The sequence below is a fragment of the Phycodurus eques genome, chromosome 3, assembly GCF_024500275.1.
Source record: "Phycodurus eques isolate BA_2022a chromosome 3, UOR_Pequ_1.1, whole genome shotgun sequence".
Lineage (NCBI taxonomy): Eukaryota > Metazoa > Chordata > Actinopteri > Syngnathiformes > Syngnathidae > Phycodurus > Phycodurus eques.
The window spans coordinates 14,055,382-14,077,781 of NC_084527.1; the positions used below are offsets into that span (position 1 = coordinate 14,055,382).

The 22,400-nt window shown below is 40.5% G+C and overlaps 1 protein-coding gene across 1 annotated transcript in view; it reads right to left on the reverse strand.

Annotated features, from left to right (window-relative positions):
* bin3 (bridging integrator 3) overlaps window positions 1-21,017 on the reverse strand; it is a 52,032-nt gene extending 31,015 nt beyond the window's left edge. Inside the window, exons 1-3 of the mRNA XM_061672181.1 lie at window positions 20,898-21,017; window positions 11,581-11,629; window positions 10,781-10,821 (exon numbers count right to left, since the gene is read on the reverse strand). Coding sequence (XP_061528165.1) covers window positions 10,781-10,821; window positions 11,581-11,629; window positions 20,898-20,905 — 98 coding nt within the window. The 5' untranslated portion in view covers window positions 20,906-21,017. The remainder of the gene's footprint in view (window positions 1-10,780; window positions 10,822-11,580; window positions 11,630-20,897) is intronic.
* Between the last annotated feature and the right edge of the window lie 1,383 nt (window positions 21,018-22,400).

The window sequence follows — 22,400 nt, forward strand, 5'->3', positions numbered from 1 at the left end:
ATAAGCGCTGTGATACTTTAGAATCATGCACCGACAATTGATTCAGTTACATAATGAGTTACCCACACAGCTCCATATTATCGTCACTAAAACAATGAATTTGTTTGGTTGCGGTTGTTCATTTTTGAGTGGGTTGAATTAATAAAGAAAAAACATTAGTGGGCCAGAGAAGGTCTACATTTGTACTCATTTCACTTAATCACTCTTGAATTTTTGGATGGATTGAAAATGTTCTCAAAATAGTAGAACAATTCAGAAATGTTAAGACCAATGTCCAACTGTGATCAGGTGTGTTCATGCGAGAGACATCAACAAGTCTCAAGATTTTTATTTTTTTTCCAAATCCTGTCCTTTTCAGTTTATTGGACATGCAGAATGAAGGATCTGTATACCTTTTAATGCAATTCTGGCAGGAAAAATGCCTTCACACGACACGGCTAAAAAGGAAAGTAAAAAAAGATGCAAGAAAAAGAGTAATGAATGGAACCAAATGCTTTGTAAAACGTTGATTCCTTTACCTAGCCACTGATGAGACAATTTTGTGAATTTTGTCCCAATTCATTGTGATGTAAAGTTGCTAGTTTGACCTTTGTTGAAGTTTTAGCTCAATGTTAAGATTGTAATGCGACTGTTTCTACTTTCTTTGCAGTATGGTAAAGTTATTTATATTTTATTTTTGTGTCTGGCAGCAGCTCTTACATTGGTTTGAAGACTAAAATAAATGCTAAAAACCATCAGTCCAAGGGTGCAACCTACCATTCAACTTGTTAGGTGTCTCAATTTTGGCATAAACGTGTTTTTATTGTTTCACTCACCCAATTTGACTTGACTGAAGTTCCGCCCAGTGTAGGCAGAGGCTCAGAGCGGGAGCGAGCGCGTCAAGCTTCTACACATTGTGAAAGCCTTCTTTGCACAATATAATCTTAATCCAAGTGTTGCACCGAGATGATTTTAACATAGTTAAGACACACTATGCAGTGTTTGCCTGCAACAATTCAGGTGGGAAAGTCTAATTTTACTGTTTACCGACATCAACTTTAAATCGGGGTGAGAACACTGAAGACAGTTGTCAAGGAAAAGGAGAATATTGTGGCTTTCACAAATCAGATGAACTGTCTTCACTCCACCCAGCCCATAAATCCGTGTTTGTTCTAAACACTTCTATAAAGGTAAACTTTAACGCTTAGCAACGTTAGAAAATGCTTGTGACATTCAGTACATACTGTATATCCATTTCCAATGTTACATTTGAGTTCAGTACGCTTCAGTAACAGATTTATCCCAAGAAAATTGTCAAATCAGAAATGTGGGATTCTTTGGTAACCGGTATGGCAGCTGACTCCCACCATGCTAACCGCTATCTAGCCAAAGCCACTGTTGTTTTAGCTAAAGTAAGCCAAAATGTCGACTGTTCCGGGTCAGTTGAGTGAAACAGTCTGGGTTTTATTTCCCCTGGTCTTCACACACAGTTAGGCGGTGAGAGATGTTTATATTGTGAAGAGATCATAGTTGTTTATGACAGACACATATCATGTCTTTGCCACTGCAACCAAAGTTTCTCTATACTCTGTCAACTTTTTAGCCTTCATTTTAGCACAGCTAAAGAGATTGGAAAATTTATAGCATAGCTGATATTAACTGATTGCAGAAAAAAAGTACGAAAATGAACATGAGTCGGCCTACTACTCTTTTCATTTCAAGCCTAGCTTATCCAAGATGGCGGACAAACAAATACCAATCACATGATTGAAAACTATCTATATCCATTGTCACTTGTTATCAAGGTTAAGGTATGTTTACTCAGACACTTATCTCACTGGCCTGGAGACTAGTTGGTGACCTGATGGTGACTCGAGTCTCCACTGGTTGCGGAGAGGTCTATGTGACATCTCCTGGAGACTAGCCGGGTCACCAGGGTGTCACGGTGAAATCGTACGTTTGATTTTATTGGCAACCTTTTGGAGACTTCTCTATACGCTAACTATTGAGGAAAAAGCTTAACGTAGCTTAACGTCACAAAACTGCAATTGTCACCAAAATATGTGGACATCTCTACGAACGCCCACTTCAACCTGTGAAATTATCAGAATGATCGCCCCAATATTTTGTGAATTTATGGACGTTAAATTGTTTTCCTCTCCATATGCTCATTACAGGATATAGAAAAAGCTTACAAAACTGCAATCATCACCAAAATGTATGTGGACATTGCTACTTATGCCCACTTCGACCTCTGAAAATATCAAAACAATCACCCCAATATTTTGGATGTTAGGGAAAATAAAGTATTTTCTTCATTATAGAGGACTGTGCCGATGTCCGTGCTGGACGCCGACGAAACTTCGGAACATGTCGCCATTTCAGAATTGAGAGACGTGAGATTAATTGCTCGGACAGTACGTTAAAAGTGTAACTTTTTTTGTCTGAACTGCAAGCTGCTATAAAGCCTGTGTGTCTGCATTAATAACCTACATGTGGATACCAATGTCTCCTCTCTTTAGGCAACCAATCAATATTAACTTTCCATCGCAGTATTAAAAAAAAACACACACAAACACACGTAATACATGTTACATATTTACAGAAGCGGCACGGTGGACGACTGGTTAGCACGTCTGCCTCATTGATCTGAGGACCTGGGTTCAAATCCGGCTTCGCCTGTGTGGAGTTTGCATGTTCTCCCCGTGCCTGCGTGGGCTTTCTCCGGATACTCTGGTTTCCTCCCACATTCCAAAAACATGCATGGTAGGTTAAATGAAAACTAAATTTTCCGGAGGTATGAAAGTGAGTGCGAATGGTTGTTTGTTTATATGTGCCCTGCGATTGGCTGGCGACCAGTTCAGGTTGTAACCCGCCTCTCGGCCAGAGTCAGCTGGGATAGGCTCCAGCACGCCTGCGACCCTAGTGATGATAAGTGGTTCAGAAAAATGGATGGATGGATGGATATCTAAAGAATATATTCACTTTACATAGGTCTATATCAGCAACTTCCAGATGAAATGGTTGACACCTTGTCTGGAGGCATTTCCCAGACATCTTCCTGGTGCAAGCAATAGTTTGCTCTCCCGGGTCCTGGAGTCGCCGCAATTTATCAGTCTCGGCAGTCTCTGCGACGTCTCCGCCAGTGAGATTGGGGTCTTAAGTGGTAAACTACTTTTGACACTTGAATGATATTTAATGACCAAAAAAATGCCTAAAATGCATAAAAAGAAAAAGAAAAAATTTAAAACAGGGATTGTTTCCATTAATATTAACAGCACTCAACTTGTTTTTACACTTGACTGTTATCTAAAACAGTGTTTGTGCATTTAATAAATGCTTTTTAAAATGTCCTTTAAGTCTTAGTTTTATTTATTTATTTATTTATTTATTTAGAGGTTTTCATATTTTTTTCTACAATTACAGTGTAACACATTGTGAAGCACATGTAACAATAATAATTATTAATAACCTCATCAAGCAGCAGACTGGACATTTTTTTTTTGACAGCGTGGGCAAGATCTGTCCCACAGGCCATTGCTATGACACATGTGGACTAAGGGGTAGTGAGGATTCATTAATTAATACCTATCATAACACGCTTTTGAGCGTCTTGACGTTTTCAAAGATTTCACAGAGAATCGCCAGCGACCAGATGGGGGTTTGTTCCAAAAATGTCATGCGAGGCGAATGATGCAACGCGGCGCCTTATTGTTCACAGCACAGCTCTGTCAGAACAATCTCCACAGTAACTTCTTATATCACTCTCACCGATTAGATGCAAGTGGGTCTCACGGGCTGCATCAGATGTCCTCTGAAGCAATCACAAGCTTCATTTTCTCATAGTCACAAATGTGTTATTATTATTAAAACGCTACAGCCAACATTATTAGCAATACTTTTGGCAGGATTTAATCAGTATCTGGCAATTGCAGAGCTGCTTCCTGTGTGTGCTGTTAGGATTGGACACACCACATTACCCCTTATTGTTATGAACGTAGGAATTAAGAAATACAATTAAAAACATGCAACTGGAGTGCACCTAGCATTCTTAAAACCATTTGAAGAGATCAACTATGGATATCGACCTCCTCAACGTGATGCATGAAAACATGTCACTGTGTAAACAAACAACAATACTTGACACACTTGATGAATTCATGTTTGGCATAGTCACTCCTACTTGACAGTCTCTCTCAGGCTGTGTTGTTGCAGATTTGCAGCTCTCAGCACTGACAGAGAGCAAGTGAGTGCAGGTGAGGAGAGTCAGGTGAGGCTTGAAGCACTTTCCAAAAGGTGCGAATAGGTTGGCCTCATGGAACAGCTGCTGCTCCTTGACCCACTGCCCCAATGTCAGCTCCACCAAGCAGAAAACCTCCAGTAAAAATAATATTTTGAAAAACAAAAAAAGTCCACACAATCCCTGTGTGTGGCAAATTAGAAATAATAAGTCTCTCTTAAAGCACATAATGGCCAAATAGAATGAAATATTTGGCACAATGGTTTTATCACAACATATTGAATGAGCCAGTAAATCAATCTCCAATGACAGTATATAGCATGTTTCAGACTAGACTTTACACCGATCTGATTGGCTTGATCGGTATCGGCCGATAATTAGCATATTATGCTGATCGGCTATCTGCTTTAATGTCATAATTTGCTGATCCGATCGGCTCCACAAGAGACATTTACTCTGTGTCGCTATCGTGTACAGAATATTTGAATCCAAAAGCTAGTTTATTTTTAGCCTTATCTAGAGTGAAGGCTTGCATGTGCCAAGCAGACCAGGAGAAGCTCATCCATGCTTTTATCTGAAGTAGACTTGACTGTTGTAATGGTCTTCTGACTGGACTCCCCCAAAAGAGCATTAAACAGCTGCAGCTCATTCAGAATGCTGCAGCTCAGGTTCTGACCAGAACAAAGACGTCAGAGCATATTACTCCAATTCTAAAGTCTTTACACTGGCTCCCAGTCAGCTTTAGAATCAATTTTAAAAGTTCTGCAACTGGTCTTTAATCACCAAATGGTTTTCTCCGGGTACTCCGGTTTCCTCCCACATACCAAAAACATGCCTGGTCGGTTGATTGAAGACTCTAAATTGCCCGTAGGTGTGAATGTGAGTGCTAATGGTTGTTTGTTTATATGTGTCCCGCAATTGGATGGCGACCAGTTCAGGATATACCCTACGTCTCGCCCGAAGATAGGTGGGATAGGCTCCAGCAAGCCCGCGACCCTAGTGAGGAGAAGCGGTACGGAAAATGGATGGATGGTTTAGGTCCTGAATACATGAAAGAAATGCTAATGGCATATAAACCCAGAAGGGCTCTGAGATGGACAGACTCAGCTCAAATAGTGGAGCACAGAGTCCAAAGCAAATATGGTGAAGCACCATTTAACTATTATGCTGCACACAAATGGAATAAGTTACCAACAGAAGTGACGTCAGCCCCAAGTGTAAATGTTTTTAAGCCCAGGTTAAAATCTCCTCTTTTTTTCCTCATGCTTTTTAGAGCATTTTCACTTTTAAATATTTCTTGCACCGTACGCTGTTTTAATTGTACTAATTTTTTCCCCTCTTTGTTTTAAATGTTTATAAGATGTTTTTCCCTTTGTTTTTAATCATGTAATCCACATTGAGTTACCTTGTGTATGAAACGCGCTATATAAATAAATTTGCCTTGCTTTGCTTTATCACGTGTCTGGTGACGTAGTACTGTAAATATCTTACCGCCAATACGAGTTCTTTAAAAAAAAAAAAACATGTCGGCAGTGTGGAACAGACAACACGTTTGAGACAGACAACACGTAATGCCTGCATCAGACTACAAGATAAATTTGGTCTTTCACGATTGCAATGTCAGACTACTGTAATAAAATCTTGCAGTCCTATAACATCGCACCCCATCTTTTACGATCACTGGGCTTTATCGTGTCAACTCAAACGCGACCAGATACACTCGTTACAATGGCGACGACGACAACAATGGATCGCGCAAAGTGGATGGGGTATGGGGGAAAACGTGTAGTGGTGGTCACCCGTGCTCGGGAGAGGACTTTCATTCAAGGATTGCTTGAGGTATGTTCACGTACTTTTAATATGATATGGCTCGCAAGCAGGCAACAAAACGTTATGTAGCCTAGCAAGCTAGTGCTATCATTAACGGTTGTATGTAATTCTGGCATTCTGTCAAATTATGCTGTAAGGTTTCGGTGTGTGTGAAGTAATTTAATTACAATTATGTAATTTAATTACATTATTATTTCTGTCATGTTGTAATGTTGGTTTAACCTGACTGATTAGAATACATGACCTGACTAGAGAATAATTTTGAAGATACTCAGGATACAGTAAACAAGTATATACAGTAAATGAACAAGTCAATTAAATAGACATATTGGTCCATCTTGTGATCAGATCGGTCCCAAAAATCCTGATCGTGTAAAGCCTGTTTTAGAAAAACACTGCATCATGTGTTTTCTATAATAAAAGCAGGGTCAACTGACAGGAGAAAGACCCACAGCATGACTGATGAGGCGCTCCTGTTATACTGGATTTACACCGCAAGGATCAAAAGACACAATTACGATTTTTTTGTTATCAAGTGGCACAATTTGCCTGCATCATAGCACCGTAAATAGATGCCTCTTCCAAATGTGGATAAAAATCTGATCTGTATCGGATGTGTGCCGATGCAAGTACGGGATAAAGGCAGGCTGTATATACCTTCCCAATGCACGGTTGAGGTCATAGAAAATTGGTGACGTACTGTATACACACCCACATCTGCATAAACATTACAAATAAATATTAAAAAACACTTGCTGTGACTCTAAACTAAAGTGAAAGCATAGACCTTTAAATGCTACATTAGTGGTGTGTCCACCACTAAATAAACAAAAATAACCCCTGACAGCGACCAGTGGGGTAATGTGGCGGCTACCCTCATTTAAATCATTGATGGAGAAGAGTAGGTCTGAATCAACTAAACATTATTTCACGTTTTTATTGAATTATTATTATATTATTGAATTATTTTTTATTATTTATTATTTTTTCTTACATATGTATTAATCTATACTTCCATGTTACAAATGCCCGGGGTCACTTGAAATCAGGAAAAAAAGACAGTCCCCTCCCCAAAAAATCTAACGCATTAAATTGAAATTGGGCACTTGGCATGCAGTTATTATTATTATTATTATTATTATTATAATTATTTCATGTTTCTGTAATTTTTTGTGAACTTTGGTATGCTTAATTTGTGAAGTCACACCACTGGAAGTATTTAGGTAAAAAGGGGCTTGACTTGGTGGAGTGTGTAACACATTTGAAATATAGCTATAAGACAGATTTTATGCAGTTTATTACAACAGTTGCTACCACCATTGAAGTAGACAAATGTTTGGATAAATAACTGCTTTTCCGCAGAAACATCAACTTAGTCATTGTTACGCGTAAAACAATGTGAAATAATTGTACTGTACTGTAGTCTGTCTCTTTCTGCTTTGGTTTCAACAGTCTTTAAAAATTCTTTGTAGCGGACTGTTTTGTTGCTCATTGTCTGATTCTGCAAACCTGAACCAATTCCAAATGGCTGACAAAATGCTGCCCCTTATGTAAACTAGCTCCTCTCTGTTCGCCGCCCTGCTGTTAGTGTAAAGCAGGCTACAGAACCCACTAAAGTGACCCAAAATCTATTTATGGATTAAATTGATAACTCTCCCGGCCCAACAATCTAGTTACGTTGCCATGGTAGGAGTGGTACTCCCTAATAATTGCGGAAACCCTTTATGAGCTTTCGGCACATCTAAACCACACGTACAGCTCCACCATCACTTCAGATGACACTGACTGGCAAAGGTGGGACCAAGTCATTGCTTTGCAAGTCACAAGTAAGTCTCAAGTCCCGAGTGGAGACATTGAGACAAGCAAGTCCGAGTCAAGTCACAAGACCTACACTTGAGTTTCGAGTCATTTTAACAACAAAGTAATAATATATATATATATATATATATATATATATATATATATATATATATATATATATATATATATAATATTTATATATTTAATTCAAATATACTTATATGTGTAATATATATATTTAATATATTTAAAAATCTTTATTCATTTTTCAAAACAAATTTGATAAACAAGTACATTGAACCTTTATAAGAAAACTAGGGAGCTGATAAAAACTTTTGCAACTTCAAAGCCGATCGTCAAGGGAGGGGGGGTAGATGGGGGGGACGCTTAGTTTTTGCCCCTTCAAAACCGATCAATAGTACACTCTTCTATGAAAATCCTATGCTACTTTTTCCCCACTTTATTTCTGAATTTACATTAAACAGACCTGTCCCAAATGAAAATTTACATCAAGTAGTGCTGCAATTAGTAATCGAGTATCCTACAGACAATTCTATGGAATAATCAAGTAATCGGATGAAATTGATTTTAGTTTAGTTAAAGAGCAATCGTGAATACACAAGAGAAAGAAATTTGACATTTCACTTAATTATGAACGACCAATTGGTTTCCTCTTTTAGATAATGAACAGTATTTTTCTTAAATTCACATTGTGTATATAGCAGGAAAGTGCATTTTCTTGTCTACAAAAAAAATTCTAGTGAGGCAATTTCAAACAAATAAAAATAAATAAAACAAATATATATATTTCAGTTTAAACTTGCCATTTCTTGTGAGTTTCAAATATATAAGGCATTAATTTAAAAAAAAAGAGGAACACAAGTTTGTCATCTTGTTATAAAGGCACCATTTTATCCAACTATGGTATCTCAGTCAGAACACTAGGGGCACTTCATAAAAATATTATGTCAAAAATAGGCGGAAGAAAACGACACGAAGAAGAGTGTAGCTTCGTGCCGAATAGATGCTCCCTGTGTGCTGATTTGTAAATAGACTAAATTCAAAAAATAAATACAAGACTCATTCTTGAGAACACCACTCCCCAGACAGTCTCTGCCGGTCCACCGTCTACTATTTGGGTGATTGCACACAAAGCTAGCTGCTAATGCTAACAAAAACAACCATACGTGATGTCAAGCCACGCGATTCCCACAATCCAATGTGGATTTTTTTTTTTGTGTGTGCAATAATTAACATCCATATTTTGACGTTGTCGTCGTTCCTATGTTAGCAGTACTTCCTGGAATGTGTACCTTATGTAACCGTCACATTTATAGTTGATTTATGTTGCACTGTTTTTTTTTTTTTTTTTTTTTTAAATAAAACCATTACGTTAGGTAGTGTCTGAAAGAGTGACCTCCTGGTCAATTCGTCTGTTAAAAGAAATAAATTCTAATTAAGATTTAGTATGGTGGAGTACTTCCACCTAAATTATATCTGTTGAGAAGATCAACTTAATGGCTACATCATTCTGAAACCCCTGGAATAAAATAAATATTGGCCTGTTGAGCTATTGTGAGAGAGCTGCTGAGTGTTTGTTTCTCAATATTTTGGTAAAAGTTTTTTCAAGTTAATGGGCTCGAGTCCGAGTGAAGTCACGAGTCATTGTTGTCCAAGTCGACTTGCAAGTCTTGTAACATTTTGTCCAGACCTCTGCTGACTGGTCATATCATTTTGTGCCTTGCATGCAAGAAGAGCAATCATTTACCAGTTTTTTTTTTTTTTTTTATTCATTCATTTTTGGCAGCCTTGTTAACGTGTTACACTCTTCTCTGGAGTGTGTCAAATCTATGACATTTTTACTTCATGGGGACTTTAACTATAAAAATAACATTACCAAAGAATAGGTGATGGGGAAAAAATATCATTTAATTACCCATACACTAAACCGGAATCACCGCTTTCTATGTCAGAGATGTGCCTTTATGCACTGATAAGAATCTTGAGGGTGGAGCACCAAAATGCCAGTACATGCCTGCTCCTCTGACTCACGTGTAAGGTCTATTGCCACCACACCTTACAGATGAAGGGTCCTCCTACTACTTTTCCATTGATTCATTGATTCCACTGGATCCATTGATTCCACTGGACCCATGAGGAGTTTCCCGTCAATGCAACTTTATTAGTGTTTGGATCCAAATTGAATAATTACTTCAGTTTTTTTTTCTTTTTATAGTGGAAACCTACAGAGTAAGGAAGCCAAATTGAAGACTGTGATATCCATCTACAACTCCATGAACTATCAGACCTTTTATTCACCAATATGATTGGGCAATATGGCCTAAATGTTAAATCACAACCATTTGACATGCTGTTTTTGATAAACTATTTTTACATTGCAGCAATGCACAAATCAATGTTTGTTGAGGTTTCAGGTCATGGACATCTCATTTATACGAAAACACAAAATGTTAAGTTCAATTTGTAGTACTGTACAAAGATTTCCCCGAAAGATATGGTAACATTGTGTCCATGGCATTTTCAAGACCTCTGAACGCCAGATTTAAGGGTTATGTGACAAGTTTTAAGAATAATAATAAGTCATTTGTTTTGTAAAATCTGGGGTCTGATGTCTTTTAAAGATCTGTGGATATCCTGTTATATTTCTTCAGGTAGGTTAACATTTTCAAATTTCAGACTGGTCACATTGTTTTTGTTTGTTTGTTTGTTTCCCGAAACAGACTGTTAAAAACTAATGTAAATAAAACTAAACTACCCGTACTCTCACAATTTGGGTTTTAATGCTGAAAAACCTGAAGCATTCAGTTTTGATTTCAACAAGTCCACTTTGGAGCAATTACAGTGCAATAAGTACAGTCATTTAAACTGAAAGAACAAAGAAATTAACCTTAATTTAAAATGGTGACTTACTTTTGGAGCTTGTCATATTCTCTTTCAAAGTCTCTTTCAACCTGGAAATAAATATAATTATTTAACATCATTTAAATATGATCACAGCAGATGGCTAATCACAAGGTCTGAGCACAGTAAGAATTTAATCATTTGTAACCTCACAAGGGAGATAAAATTAAAGCCAGGAAATTCATTTGACGTCTGAATTTCCATTGTACACATAATCTGAGGACGGATGTTTGGACCAATTTGACATTATTACATGCTTGCAAACAACCGCTGTTTTGTCGGTTGTGACAAGGCTTGTGTTTGATCACTTTATTCCAATGTTCTTTGGGCTCAGTAGACCGTCATTGGATTTAAAGAGTAATTTATTTAGTAAATCAAGTTGTTATTATGATGAAGGATGATAGAGTTTGTGCGACCATGCTTCTAAACAAAATATGTTGGGCAGGTTGAGGAGGCAGCGTGGCTTCCGAACCTGTGGTAACTTTGAGCCCACGCATGTAAACATGGCCGCTCAAACAATGAGGGAGGTAGTTGAAAGAAAGGCATCCACAAAGCCTCTTCCTGATGTTGTCCAGGAAGTAACAGGAAGCAGCCAGTGACTTCATGGACCAGAGTTCCATTACAGGGGAAGTGGTTTGGTAGGTGGAACACCTACTCATGGTCACTTCAAGGTAACCACCTCTACACCCTTATACTGCTCAGATCTATCACCATGTACAAAGTGGAACACTGAGGGTTATTATTTAGATAACTGACCACTTTGTATATCAGACACACTGAGGCCAGGTGCCGTTCATCTGGTGACTTACAGTTTTGGAGATAATCTGCTTCTTTGGCTGCCCAATCTTGAAGGGAATCCTGAAATGACAAACAATGTCAGTCTGTCATCAGGTGCACGATGGGTGACTAACTGGAGGTGAGTCCAAGTCTACGGGGTGAATGGGAATTAAGACCCCTGACAAGAACAATCTGAAGCTGTTAATTCCCAATTCCTTTCACCCAACCACATACAGCACGTTAAATTTACTAATCCTGTACCTGTCTCTCTCTCTCTCTCAGATGACTACAGCAGGACTTTACAACATGACCTTTGCTGAAAATTGTACATGCACACAGGAGCATGATTGTCAAATCAGGGCTAAATCACTAAACACAATCTACATAGAACTAGGGATTGAAAGTAGTTGCACATATTTTCCAGAAATCATTCTTCAAACAGAGACACAATGCCCCAATTAATCACCGGTTGTGGAGTTGAATTTAATGTTGCATTTTAAATTAATACCGGAAAAAAAAAAAGTCGGCAAGGTCGCTGTAATAACTTCAGTACTGCCTCTTGCACAGTGTTATTTATGTGTGTAATGTGTATATTATGTTTTGCTGCTCCTAATTTCTTTTAATTTACATTTTCTATCCTCTTTTCGACTATTAATTTCTTACCTGGCACTGGGACTGCAGATGGACATTAGCTACAAAGCTACTGTATAATCTGGCACAGAGCAGCTCTATATTCGTGAGTTTATTGCGAAAATTCGGCCATATAAGAAAGGCTGTGCAAGCCTGCTGGGTGTACGGACAGTCGGATGATTATTTGTGGGGGAAAATTTATATAATAAAGGCCTTCCTCAAGGTCAGTGTTTCCCAACCACATTATGCAATTTCACTTCATTGGTCCAAAAATTACTGTATTTGCAAATAATGTAAATTTGTTCAGCAATTGATGCCAGTGACGAATAGTGACAGGCAGCACAATTAAATGCGCTTCCAAAAGATGGCAGAGCTGCTGTTGTATGTTTTTCTTCAATTCCTGCAAATATATGCTTTGTGTTAAACTGAACAGGCCAAGATTTCACACTGTGCAACTAAATTTAGGAATAAATTGAGATGAGAGCACTACTATTACAGTATACACTAGCATATATATTTTTTGTGACATTTCCTTTTGGTAGTTGCATTTTTATTGGTATTGGGTGAGATAAATCCAACAGTAGTGTGCAATGACATTTTTCTAATGTGAAATATGTGCCTTGGCTCAATAAAGGTTGGGAAACTAATTAATGCCTTACGCCTTAATAAATGCCTGTCATTCTGTGCAGTTGAGTAAATAATATGTTAACTGAAACTTTTCTACACTGTTGGGGGGGGGGGGGAATATATATATATATATATATATATATATATATATATATATATATATATATATATATATCAGAGCCCCACATGAGTTTTGGCAAAAGAACACCCGTCCTTAGTTAAAACACACTCTTTTATCCCCATTTCAAAACCTGAGCCCGAGCTTTAATAAGTATCTCCGTAGCATCAGAGTGCTTTCTGAAGGCAACAGTGCCTTACCAAAGCGCTAGCTGCCGAGTTGTCATTGACACGGCGCTAATAGGCTGAAATCTAAGCTATATGATGGACAGTTGCGTCTGACAGGCAGGGTGAGGCAGCAGCTGCGTCAAAAGAAAGGTGTGTAGTCTAATGAGATGGAAAAGAGAGGGTGTGATGGAGGGCGGTGTTGTGCAACCAGGAAGGAATGCGAAATCATCACGTGTGAGGTAGATCTCCACATGATGACATTTCAATCCCAAAAAAAAAAAAAAAAAAAAAAAAAAGAAGACACACACACACACAAGCCAACAAGACAATTAATGGAGTATGTAAAAGCAACAATGTGCCGAATGACTGCTAAATGATTGTTGTTGTTTTTGGCACAGAATAGCAGCTTCCCATAAGGCGAGTCAACAAGGAACGTGTCCACTCAGGTATTTATTCTATCAACATTACGGTAATAGTTATTATGTTAATGAGTCTATTATGTTTATGTCAATTCGCACAATTGGGTTTATTTTCATTTAGGGAGTGGTGCCTATCACAATGGGGAGTTTTTAAGTTGTAGTTTGTCTCACCTTAACTAGTTTAACACTGTTAATGGAACTGATGTTGAGACAATGAGACTGTTGTTGCTCCTTTCAGAATTGATGTTCAAAATCACACACACACACAAAAAAATAAATAAAATTAAATAAAATTTTAAAAAAAACATTACAACCACCTACAGGGTCCAACATTAAGCCTTTTTGAGTGGTGGCCCGACAAGCCAAGAACATGTACTGGCCCCGTATAGTCATGATATAATACGGAAATCATGATTAATAAACACGATTATTCATTTATTTCAAAAATTGGTATTTATTCAACTACCAAAACTCAACTTTAAATATAACTTAAAAGAACAACAATAAATTAGTAACAAGAAAAATCATAATATATTAAAATAATAGAAATTGAGAAAAAAAGGGGGGAAAATAAAAATAAATACATTCATGGCTAAAAACTTGCCAATGCTTTTAGCCATGACTGTATTGTCTATTACAATCCTTTCATTATTCCGGCACTTACTGAATAGAAATAATTTTGGCAATCCTATTTGACCAGGATAAATTCAGTCTGATTTCATGTCAAAGTGAGGAAAAATAGTGTGCCTTTTATACAGTCAATGACTGCAGCAGCTGTTCATGCTGTATGCGCCTTGGCCTCTTAGGGGCAGTGTGTTGTGATGCATGCAAGGAGCTACTCGTTTTCTGGAAGCTTAAAAAAAAAAAAAAAAAAAAAAAGTAGAAGAAGACATGATACAATGCATATACATTCTTTTTTTCACAGATTAGGAAGAATACATGCCTGTGATTATTGTTATACTACCTGTCTGAATATTCTACGATTGGGTTTGTGGGTGAATAGTTATTATTTGAAGGTAAATCCCTCTGTGTCCAAAAGCTAATACTAGCTAGCCCGTGAATAGGATTTCCCATTGACTGTTAGCATAAATCTGGTGATTTCTAAAACGATGCGTGTCTTTTATTTAAATATAAAATGAGGGTAATCATTTTCATTGTGTGTATAGTTTTACAATAAACTCCAGTTCAATAAACATCTTTAAGCACGCTCAGGGAGGGCAGATTAACATTCTAAAGGCTGCAAAGTACGAGCTGCGGTATGTGGCTAGCAGCGTTAGCTTCGGCTGTCGTCTTGAGGCTAACCCGAATACGTGCCCGTTTATCCAGTCAGGTGGTGCTGGTCGCAGTTTCTCCTTACATCATCACAGCATCCTGTCTTGGACTTTAAAGTAGTTGGGCTTTTTAACTCTGCACATACAGTACCTTCATACCATAAATCTATGCTATCAACAGGGTTTAGACATAAAACCCCAATTCCAATGAAGTTGGGACGTTGTGTTAAACATAAATAAAAACAGAGGTCACGGGTATTCGGTGTTGGTTTTCGGCCTTGCCGCTTACATGCAGTGACTTCTCCAGATTCTCTGAACCTTTTGATGATATTATTGACCGTAGATGATGAAATCCCTAAGTTCCTTGCAATTGTACGTTGAGGCACATTGTCCTTAAACTGTTGGACTATTTTCTCACGCATTGTTCACAAAGAGGTGAACCTCACCCCATCTTTTCTTGTGTATGACTGCGCAATTCAGGGAAGCTCCTTATATACCCAATCATGGCACCCACCTCTTCCCAATTAGCCTGTTCACCTGTGGGATGTTCCAAACAGGAGTTTGATGACCATTCCTCAACTTTCTCGGTCTTTTTTGCCACCTGTCCCAGGTTTTTTGGAACGTGTTGCAGCCATAAAATTCTAAGTGTAATGATTATTTGCTAAAAACAATCAAGTTTATCAGTTTGAACATTAAATATCTTGTCTTTGTAGTGTATTCAATTAAATATAGGTTGAACATGATTTGCAAATCATTGTATTTTGTTGACGTCACTGGGGAAACAACTTTTGTTTTTATTCCCGTGACAAATGTAGCAGCATTGATTGTGATAATGTGTGTAAAAGGAAAAGCTGGAGGTGACTTATGGCGTGAGTAGTTTACCGGCTTACTGGACTTTTACGAGGTAGGTGGCGGGCTAACCAGCTTGCTCACCAGTAGTCCAGATGAGTTGACGGCTCACACTTGTCATTTAATATGAATACATAGTGGGCCAGCGTCAGTATAGGTAAGTGGTGGCCACTCGCCAGACACAACGGCGTACACGTGGTGGAATATGTGGTGTGCATGTACGCAACGGTGCCGTTGATAATGGCCTGTCGTTCATTAACAATGAGACGGCCTCACATGGTCCCGCCACTCTCTCTCTCGCTCTCATTAGGTTGGGTACACCCTGGACTAGTTACCAGCCAATTGCAGGGTAAAATGTTAAAACCTCAATTTAAGACTCATTTCTATACGCTCACATTTGGTTAAACCATACTACTAGTCTCTCGCCCTCTCTCACCCTCTGACATCTGGATTTTGAACTGTTTCACAGCCGCTTCCCTTCTCTCCCTCCCTCACCTGCGCGGAGAGGTAGCAAGACGGGCATGAGCGAACTAAGGCTGTTGCTTTGGAGTATTTTGCATCCACCAACCAGGACAGGTCCTGAGGAGGAACACCTACGGCGCTTCATCTCATCAAACATCCTGCTAAATCCAACATTGTATTGCATCATATCATGTGATTAATATTGTCCACTCTGCATCCATCGCAGCCTCATCATCCCTGAAGGTGGATCCCTCCATCTGTGATCTCTGCTCAAGGTTTCTTCCTCCCCACCCACCCCAAATAGGTTTACTCAGGTTTTCCTTGCCCGAATGGCGTTTTCGACCAGGGAATATTGTCAATCTTTGTGAATTTTTGGTTTGTAAAGTCCTTTGAGATGCTTGTGATTAAGGGCTGTGTAAATAAACTTGACTTGACTTAGACCTGCACTGCAAACCCAGCCATAAACTCCATCGGAGTCCTGCTTCTGTTACGCTCTGACAGTGCCTTTGAAGGTGTAAAATTACCAGCTTTGTCCCTCCACTCTGTGTTGGTTGCTCAAAATAAGATGGGGAAAATACCAGATTTTACAAGCAGTGTAAAAGGTTCCAGTATTGTTGATGTGATCACAGCATCATGAGAACTTTGGAACTGATTTGGTCCTTTAACTGTGCTGTCAATGTGTTCAAAGTGCACCACGTCACCACCATCCAAAAGCACATAGGCATAGACAAAGACATAACAGTCTTCTGGTGGATTATACACGGGCTGGAAGGGCCAATGGCGACCTCGCCTCTTGCAACGAGCACAGAGTGCCGGTTGAAGATGTTGGGAAGCGGAATTGTTCCGCTGGTGACCCCAAAGTCAAAGCTGTCACGTCATAGGAGCAAGTGTGCGGACTGCGCTGGAATGCTTCCCTCAGCAGAGTCCATAAAGACCTCTTTTCACGGCCGCTGCACCCCACTCTTGACCTTGTGTTTGGCCGTGCGTGCTGGCTCAAGCGTTGCTTGCCAGCCATTGACGCCGACTGAACCGAATGACGCCATGTCACTTGATTGCTCGATAGCTGTCGTTCTTCCGTTTTACACCAACAATGTGCCAAGTGTCAGAAAAAGTGAATGTGTGCAGAAATACAAGGACGTAAAGGGTATAACGTTGCTCCCATTGTATCCATAAGATGTGTTCATGAATAGTGATCAACTTTGCTTGGCTCAAATCTATGCTAATTAACATATGCCCACAATTGGATTTTTTTTAGCCTAATTTTATTAAACTACATAAAATTGAATAATATTGATTTTCCTCGGCGTATATGAATTTCACATATACATTTGTTGTCGTCATACGGTTAGTATAGTAAGAGATAATTGACTACAGTGGAACCTCTACCTTCAAAAATCCTGAAATCCTATAACTTATTATTCATTTACATTATTACTAGAATTCATGCAAGTATTTCGCATATCTTACATCACTTAATCAGATACAGAGAGACTTCAGCTGCCACAGAGGAGCCCCAGTGATGGCAAATGGGTCAAATGTGACAATGCCAAAAGAACGTCCATCCATCCATCGATTTTCTACCGCTTATCAGAGGTCGGGTTGCGGGGGCAGTAGCTTTAGCAGGGACGCCCTGACTTCCCTCTCCCCAGCCACTTCATCCAGCTCTTCCGGGGGGATCCCGAGGGGTTCCCAGGTCAGCCGAAGGGCGTAGTCTCGCCAGCGTGTCCTGGGTCGTCCCCGGGGTCTCCTCCCGGTGGGATGTGCCCGGAACACCTCACCAGGGAGGCGTCCGGGAGGCATCTGAATCAGATGCCCCAGCCACCTCATCTGGCTCCTCTCGATGTGGAGGAGCAGCGGCTCTACTCTGAGATCCTGCCAGATGACCGAGCAGAAATTCTGTCCATAAAAGTTATGAACAGAATCGGTGACAAAGGGCAGCCTTGGTGGAATCCAACCCTCACCGGAAACGAGTCCGACTTACTGCCGGATATGCGGACCAAACTCTGACTCCGGTCGTACAGGGACTGAACAGCCCGTATCAGGGGGTTCGGTACCCCATACTCCCGAAGCAACAGGACCCCCCGAGGGACACGGTCGAACGCCTTCTCCAAGTCCACAAAACACATGTAGACTGGTTGGGCGAACTCCCATGCACCCTCGAGGACCTTGCCAAGGGTGTAGAGCTGGTCCACTGTTCCACGGCCAGGACGAAAACCACACTGCTCCTCCTGAATCTGAGATTCGACTTCCCGACGGATCCTCCTCTTCAGCACCCCTGAATAGACCTTACCAGGGAGGCTGAGGAGTGTGACCACCCTGTAGTTGAAACACACCCCCCGGTCCCCCTTCTGGGGTGGTGGTCCCACCAGGAGGTCTTCGAAGAATTCTCCCCACCGGCTCACAACGTCCTGAGTCGAGGTCAGCAGCGCCCCACCTCCACTATACACAGTGTTGATGGTGCAATCCCCATGTATAGGTGCCGAGCCGGGGAGCAATAAGTATAGCCACACCTGCTCGGCGCCTCTCACCGTGGGCAACTCCAGAGTGGAAGAGAGTCCAAACCCTCTCGAGAGGACTGGTACCAGAGCCCAAGCTGTGCGTGGAGGCGAGTCCGACTATATGTAGTCGGAACTTCTTGACCTCACACACCAGCTCGGGCTCCTTCCCTGCCAGAGACATGACATTCCGCGTCCCTAGAGCCAGCTTCCATAGTCTGGGATCGGATCACCAAGGTCCCCGCCTTCGGCCACCGCCCAGCTCGCAGTGCACCCGACCCCTATGGCCCCTCCCACAGGTGGTGACCCCATGGGAAGGGGGACCCACGTTACCCTTTCGGGCCGGGCCCCATCGGTACAGGCCCGGCCACCAGGCGCTCGCCTTCCAGCCCCACCTCCAGGCCTGGCTCCAGAGCGGGGCCCCGGTGACCCGCGTCCAGGCAAGGGAGTCCATTTTTTGTGGTCGTCATAAGGGGTCTTTGAGCCGTGCTTTGTCTGGTCCCTCAACTAGGACCTGTTTGCCATGGGTGACCCTGCCAGGGGCATAAAGCCCCAGACAACATAGCTCCAAGGATCATTGGGACAAACAAACCCCTCCACCACGATAAGGTGACGGCTCAAGGAGGGGGCCAAAAGAACATAAACATTAATAATAAGAGAACGTGAAACAGCCCACAAAATTTACTGTGTTTTGTGAAGACACATGCCTCCCGGCCATGGATAGTTATTCGGGATGGTTTTGTAATTCACTTTGCAATGGTGCTGTGTGTGCGCACTAAAACCTACACTGTTACCTATAGCAGTGGCTATCTTAAGGGCCTATCTCACTGGGGGAGACGTTGCCAAAGCTGATCAGTCGCAGCGACTCTGGGACACGGAGAAACAAAATATTGCTTGCCCTCTTACCATGTCTGTTAAATTTATAGTTAAGAGAAAACTTTGGACTTGTCTGGTTTTGTGATATAATGCATCAAAGGCCTCTTTGAAACACTTTTTCAATAAAACATGGAAATGCCTGCTTGTGCGTTTGTAGGTTTCAAATCTCAAAATTTACTTTACAGGATTTTTAACTTAATATTCATTGTTTTCCACTTTATGTGAACCCAGACCGTCACGTGACTAAACCCAGAAAAACAGGTTAGCGGAATTCCTGTGTATTCTGCGATAACTAGGATAACTTCGAGCTGATGACATCATTGTTTGAGAACCCAAACTTGCTCAAATTTAGTTTTCTTTATGGATCGTTTTTTTGGGACAAAATTTTAATACATGCACAGGATATAATTTATGTACACATTAATGATATATGTAAATACGTACAAAGCCTAAACATTGGATATGGCAAATCTTTGGTAGCTCTTGAAGACATCTTGTGTAAAACAAAAGACAGTGTAGACGTTTGAATTTCTGCAGTAGCTTTGTCTCGGTCTCCTGTCATAGACGATCCACCAGTCTCCTGAACCGCAACGGAGTGCGTGGATCTTTTTTTGCCTTAACTAATATTGTGTCTTGTGAGTGTATTCGTCTTGTCAATCACCCCTTGCTATTTTACTTTGTACCGGACACCACTGCATCTACTTCCGCTCAAACCTAACCCCAACTTTAATAACCTCACCTTTAAAGTATTTACAGTCAGTAACGTCCCTCAACTCGAGGTCGGCTGTATTTATACGAATGAGACGAATATTAAATTGACATAATGACATAAATACGACTGTTATTGGAATAGGCGCAAATGTTTCTGCGGCGAGCGTGCTAACCTGAGCTAGCAACAGTCGCCCTAATGTAAACAGACGACCAGAGCCCTTTAAAAAGAGCAGCATGCTGCTCTCTCACTTAACTTGTTTGTTAAAGTCAAACTATGTTATTTAGGTTAGACGAATAGCAAACACATAGGGAAAACATAAACTTGAAGGGTGTGTGTGTGTATATATATATATATATATATATACATACATATAAATTTATACGTGGAAATGGCTTATATCAACCTTCCTCGCAAAGCCGAGTTAGCATAGCACCCTTGACAAGAACTTGTTTCCAAACTAACAAATGTTCCATGGGACCTACACTGCTTTAGCTAGCACTATCCACACAACAGCTATTAGCACAATATGTCTCAGAAGTCAAAAACAATATTAAAAACGTGTATTGGGCTTTCATAGAAGCTAGCGTTAACTTAGCCTGAAGTTGTTCGATGCTACCAGGAAATAGCCAAAACCCGGCTCGGCTTAGCTCAATGTATCGTCTCAGGCTGTATCAACTTAAACCGGACACATCTGAATCGTTCGTGTTTTTTTAAGCGACTTACCAGCTCATGTTTGCGTGAACTTTTAATCCAGTTTCATTGAGTTACTGTTTTCTTTCCTGGTACGCATCCCTTTCGCGCAAACGACGGGGCAACGAAAAGGAAGTTGGAGGATCAGCCGCTTGGGTTTCCTCCGAAGGAAGCACCGCGACACAAACTTCACCATAATAAATAACCTTTGATTATCAACACTAGGCAAGTAGTTTTTTATGGTTTTGTAAACAAATGCAAATGGTTGTTTGTCTCCGATGTGTGTCAGAAGAGCTCCAGGATTGGAGTCACAAATGTTATATTTTAAACCCAAACTAGAGTTTTTTTCCTTCATTGTGGGCCAGACGATCAACCAGCATGTCTACCTACATCCTGTGGCGTCTGCTTCATTCAGAAGAGGAGAAAGTTTGGGAAGGACAACTCGTGGGTGCTTCACCATGACGACACACCTGCTCACAATGCCCTGAGCATCTGACAGTTCCTGGCCGAGAAGAACATTGCCGTGCTCGAGCAACCTCCCAACTCACCTGACCCGCTGTGATCCCCCCCATCCCTTTTTCCCAAGCTCAAGCGGCTCATCAAGGCGACCCGTTTTGAAGATGTGTCCGACATCAAGATGTCTGTGATGACGGAGCTGCGGAGGATCCCGGAAGGATCCGTCCAGTAGTGTACGAACACGTGGTAGAGAAGACTGGGAAAGTGTGTTGCAGTCCAGGAGGGTTACGTTCAAGGGAAAATATATCTTTTGTGACTCCTGTCCTCGAATGTTTGCGACACAGATAGGCCTACTAGTTTACCCGCACAGCTTTTGTGGATATGCGGGACAGAAAATTGATGAATGGGGTGTGTAGTGGACCAAATGTTCAGTATGCAGTATCTTTCTTTATTCAAGTACTTACATAGAAATGACAAAACATTTGCATGACAAGTAAACAAGGATAGAGTAAAATTAATTTCAATATTCAGCTTGTCATAAAAGGACCTTATTGTAAGGTAATAGAAACATGAAAATAGTCCAAAGACATCCACAACAATTCAAACAAGACCTCTTGTTTTTCTCTAAAAACTAAATTAAAATAAAAAAACTAACGGAACAGTTATCCCAGTGTGCGTCTCAAATTGTTCATTGGAATGGTTCGTATCCCATTATTCCCACCCGTTGTATTTTCATGCATAATAAAGAAATGAACACCGCCCACAGCATCGGGCAGGCAGCGCTTGGGAACATTTCCGTGCACATGCAAACATGAGGATATACTGCCATGAAAAGGAAACAACACAACGGAAAAACAGTGCACGTGTGAAAACACTGTAGTGTTGCCCTAGATCAGTGTTTCTCAAACTTTTCCCTCCCCCAGGCAAAGCACCACCTACTCTTCCAAAACCAATGGTAACCACTCCAACAGTATCCAATGGACTGTCTGAACTTCAAAGGTTGTGCAGCTTGGAAATTGATAAGTGCTAAAAAAAATAAAAATAAACACCAACATTACTCACAGATAAATTGGGGGTTTT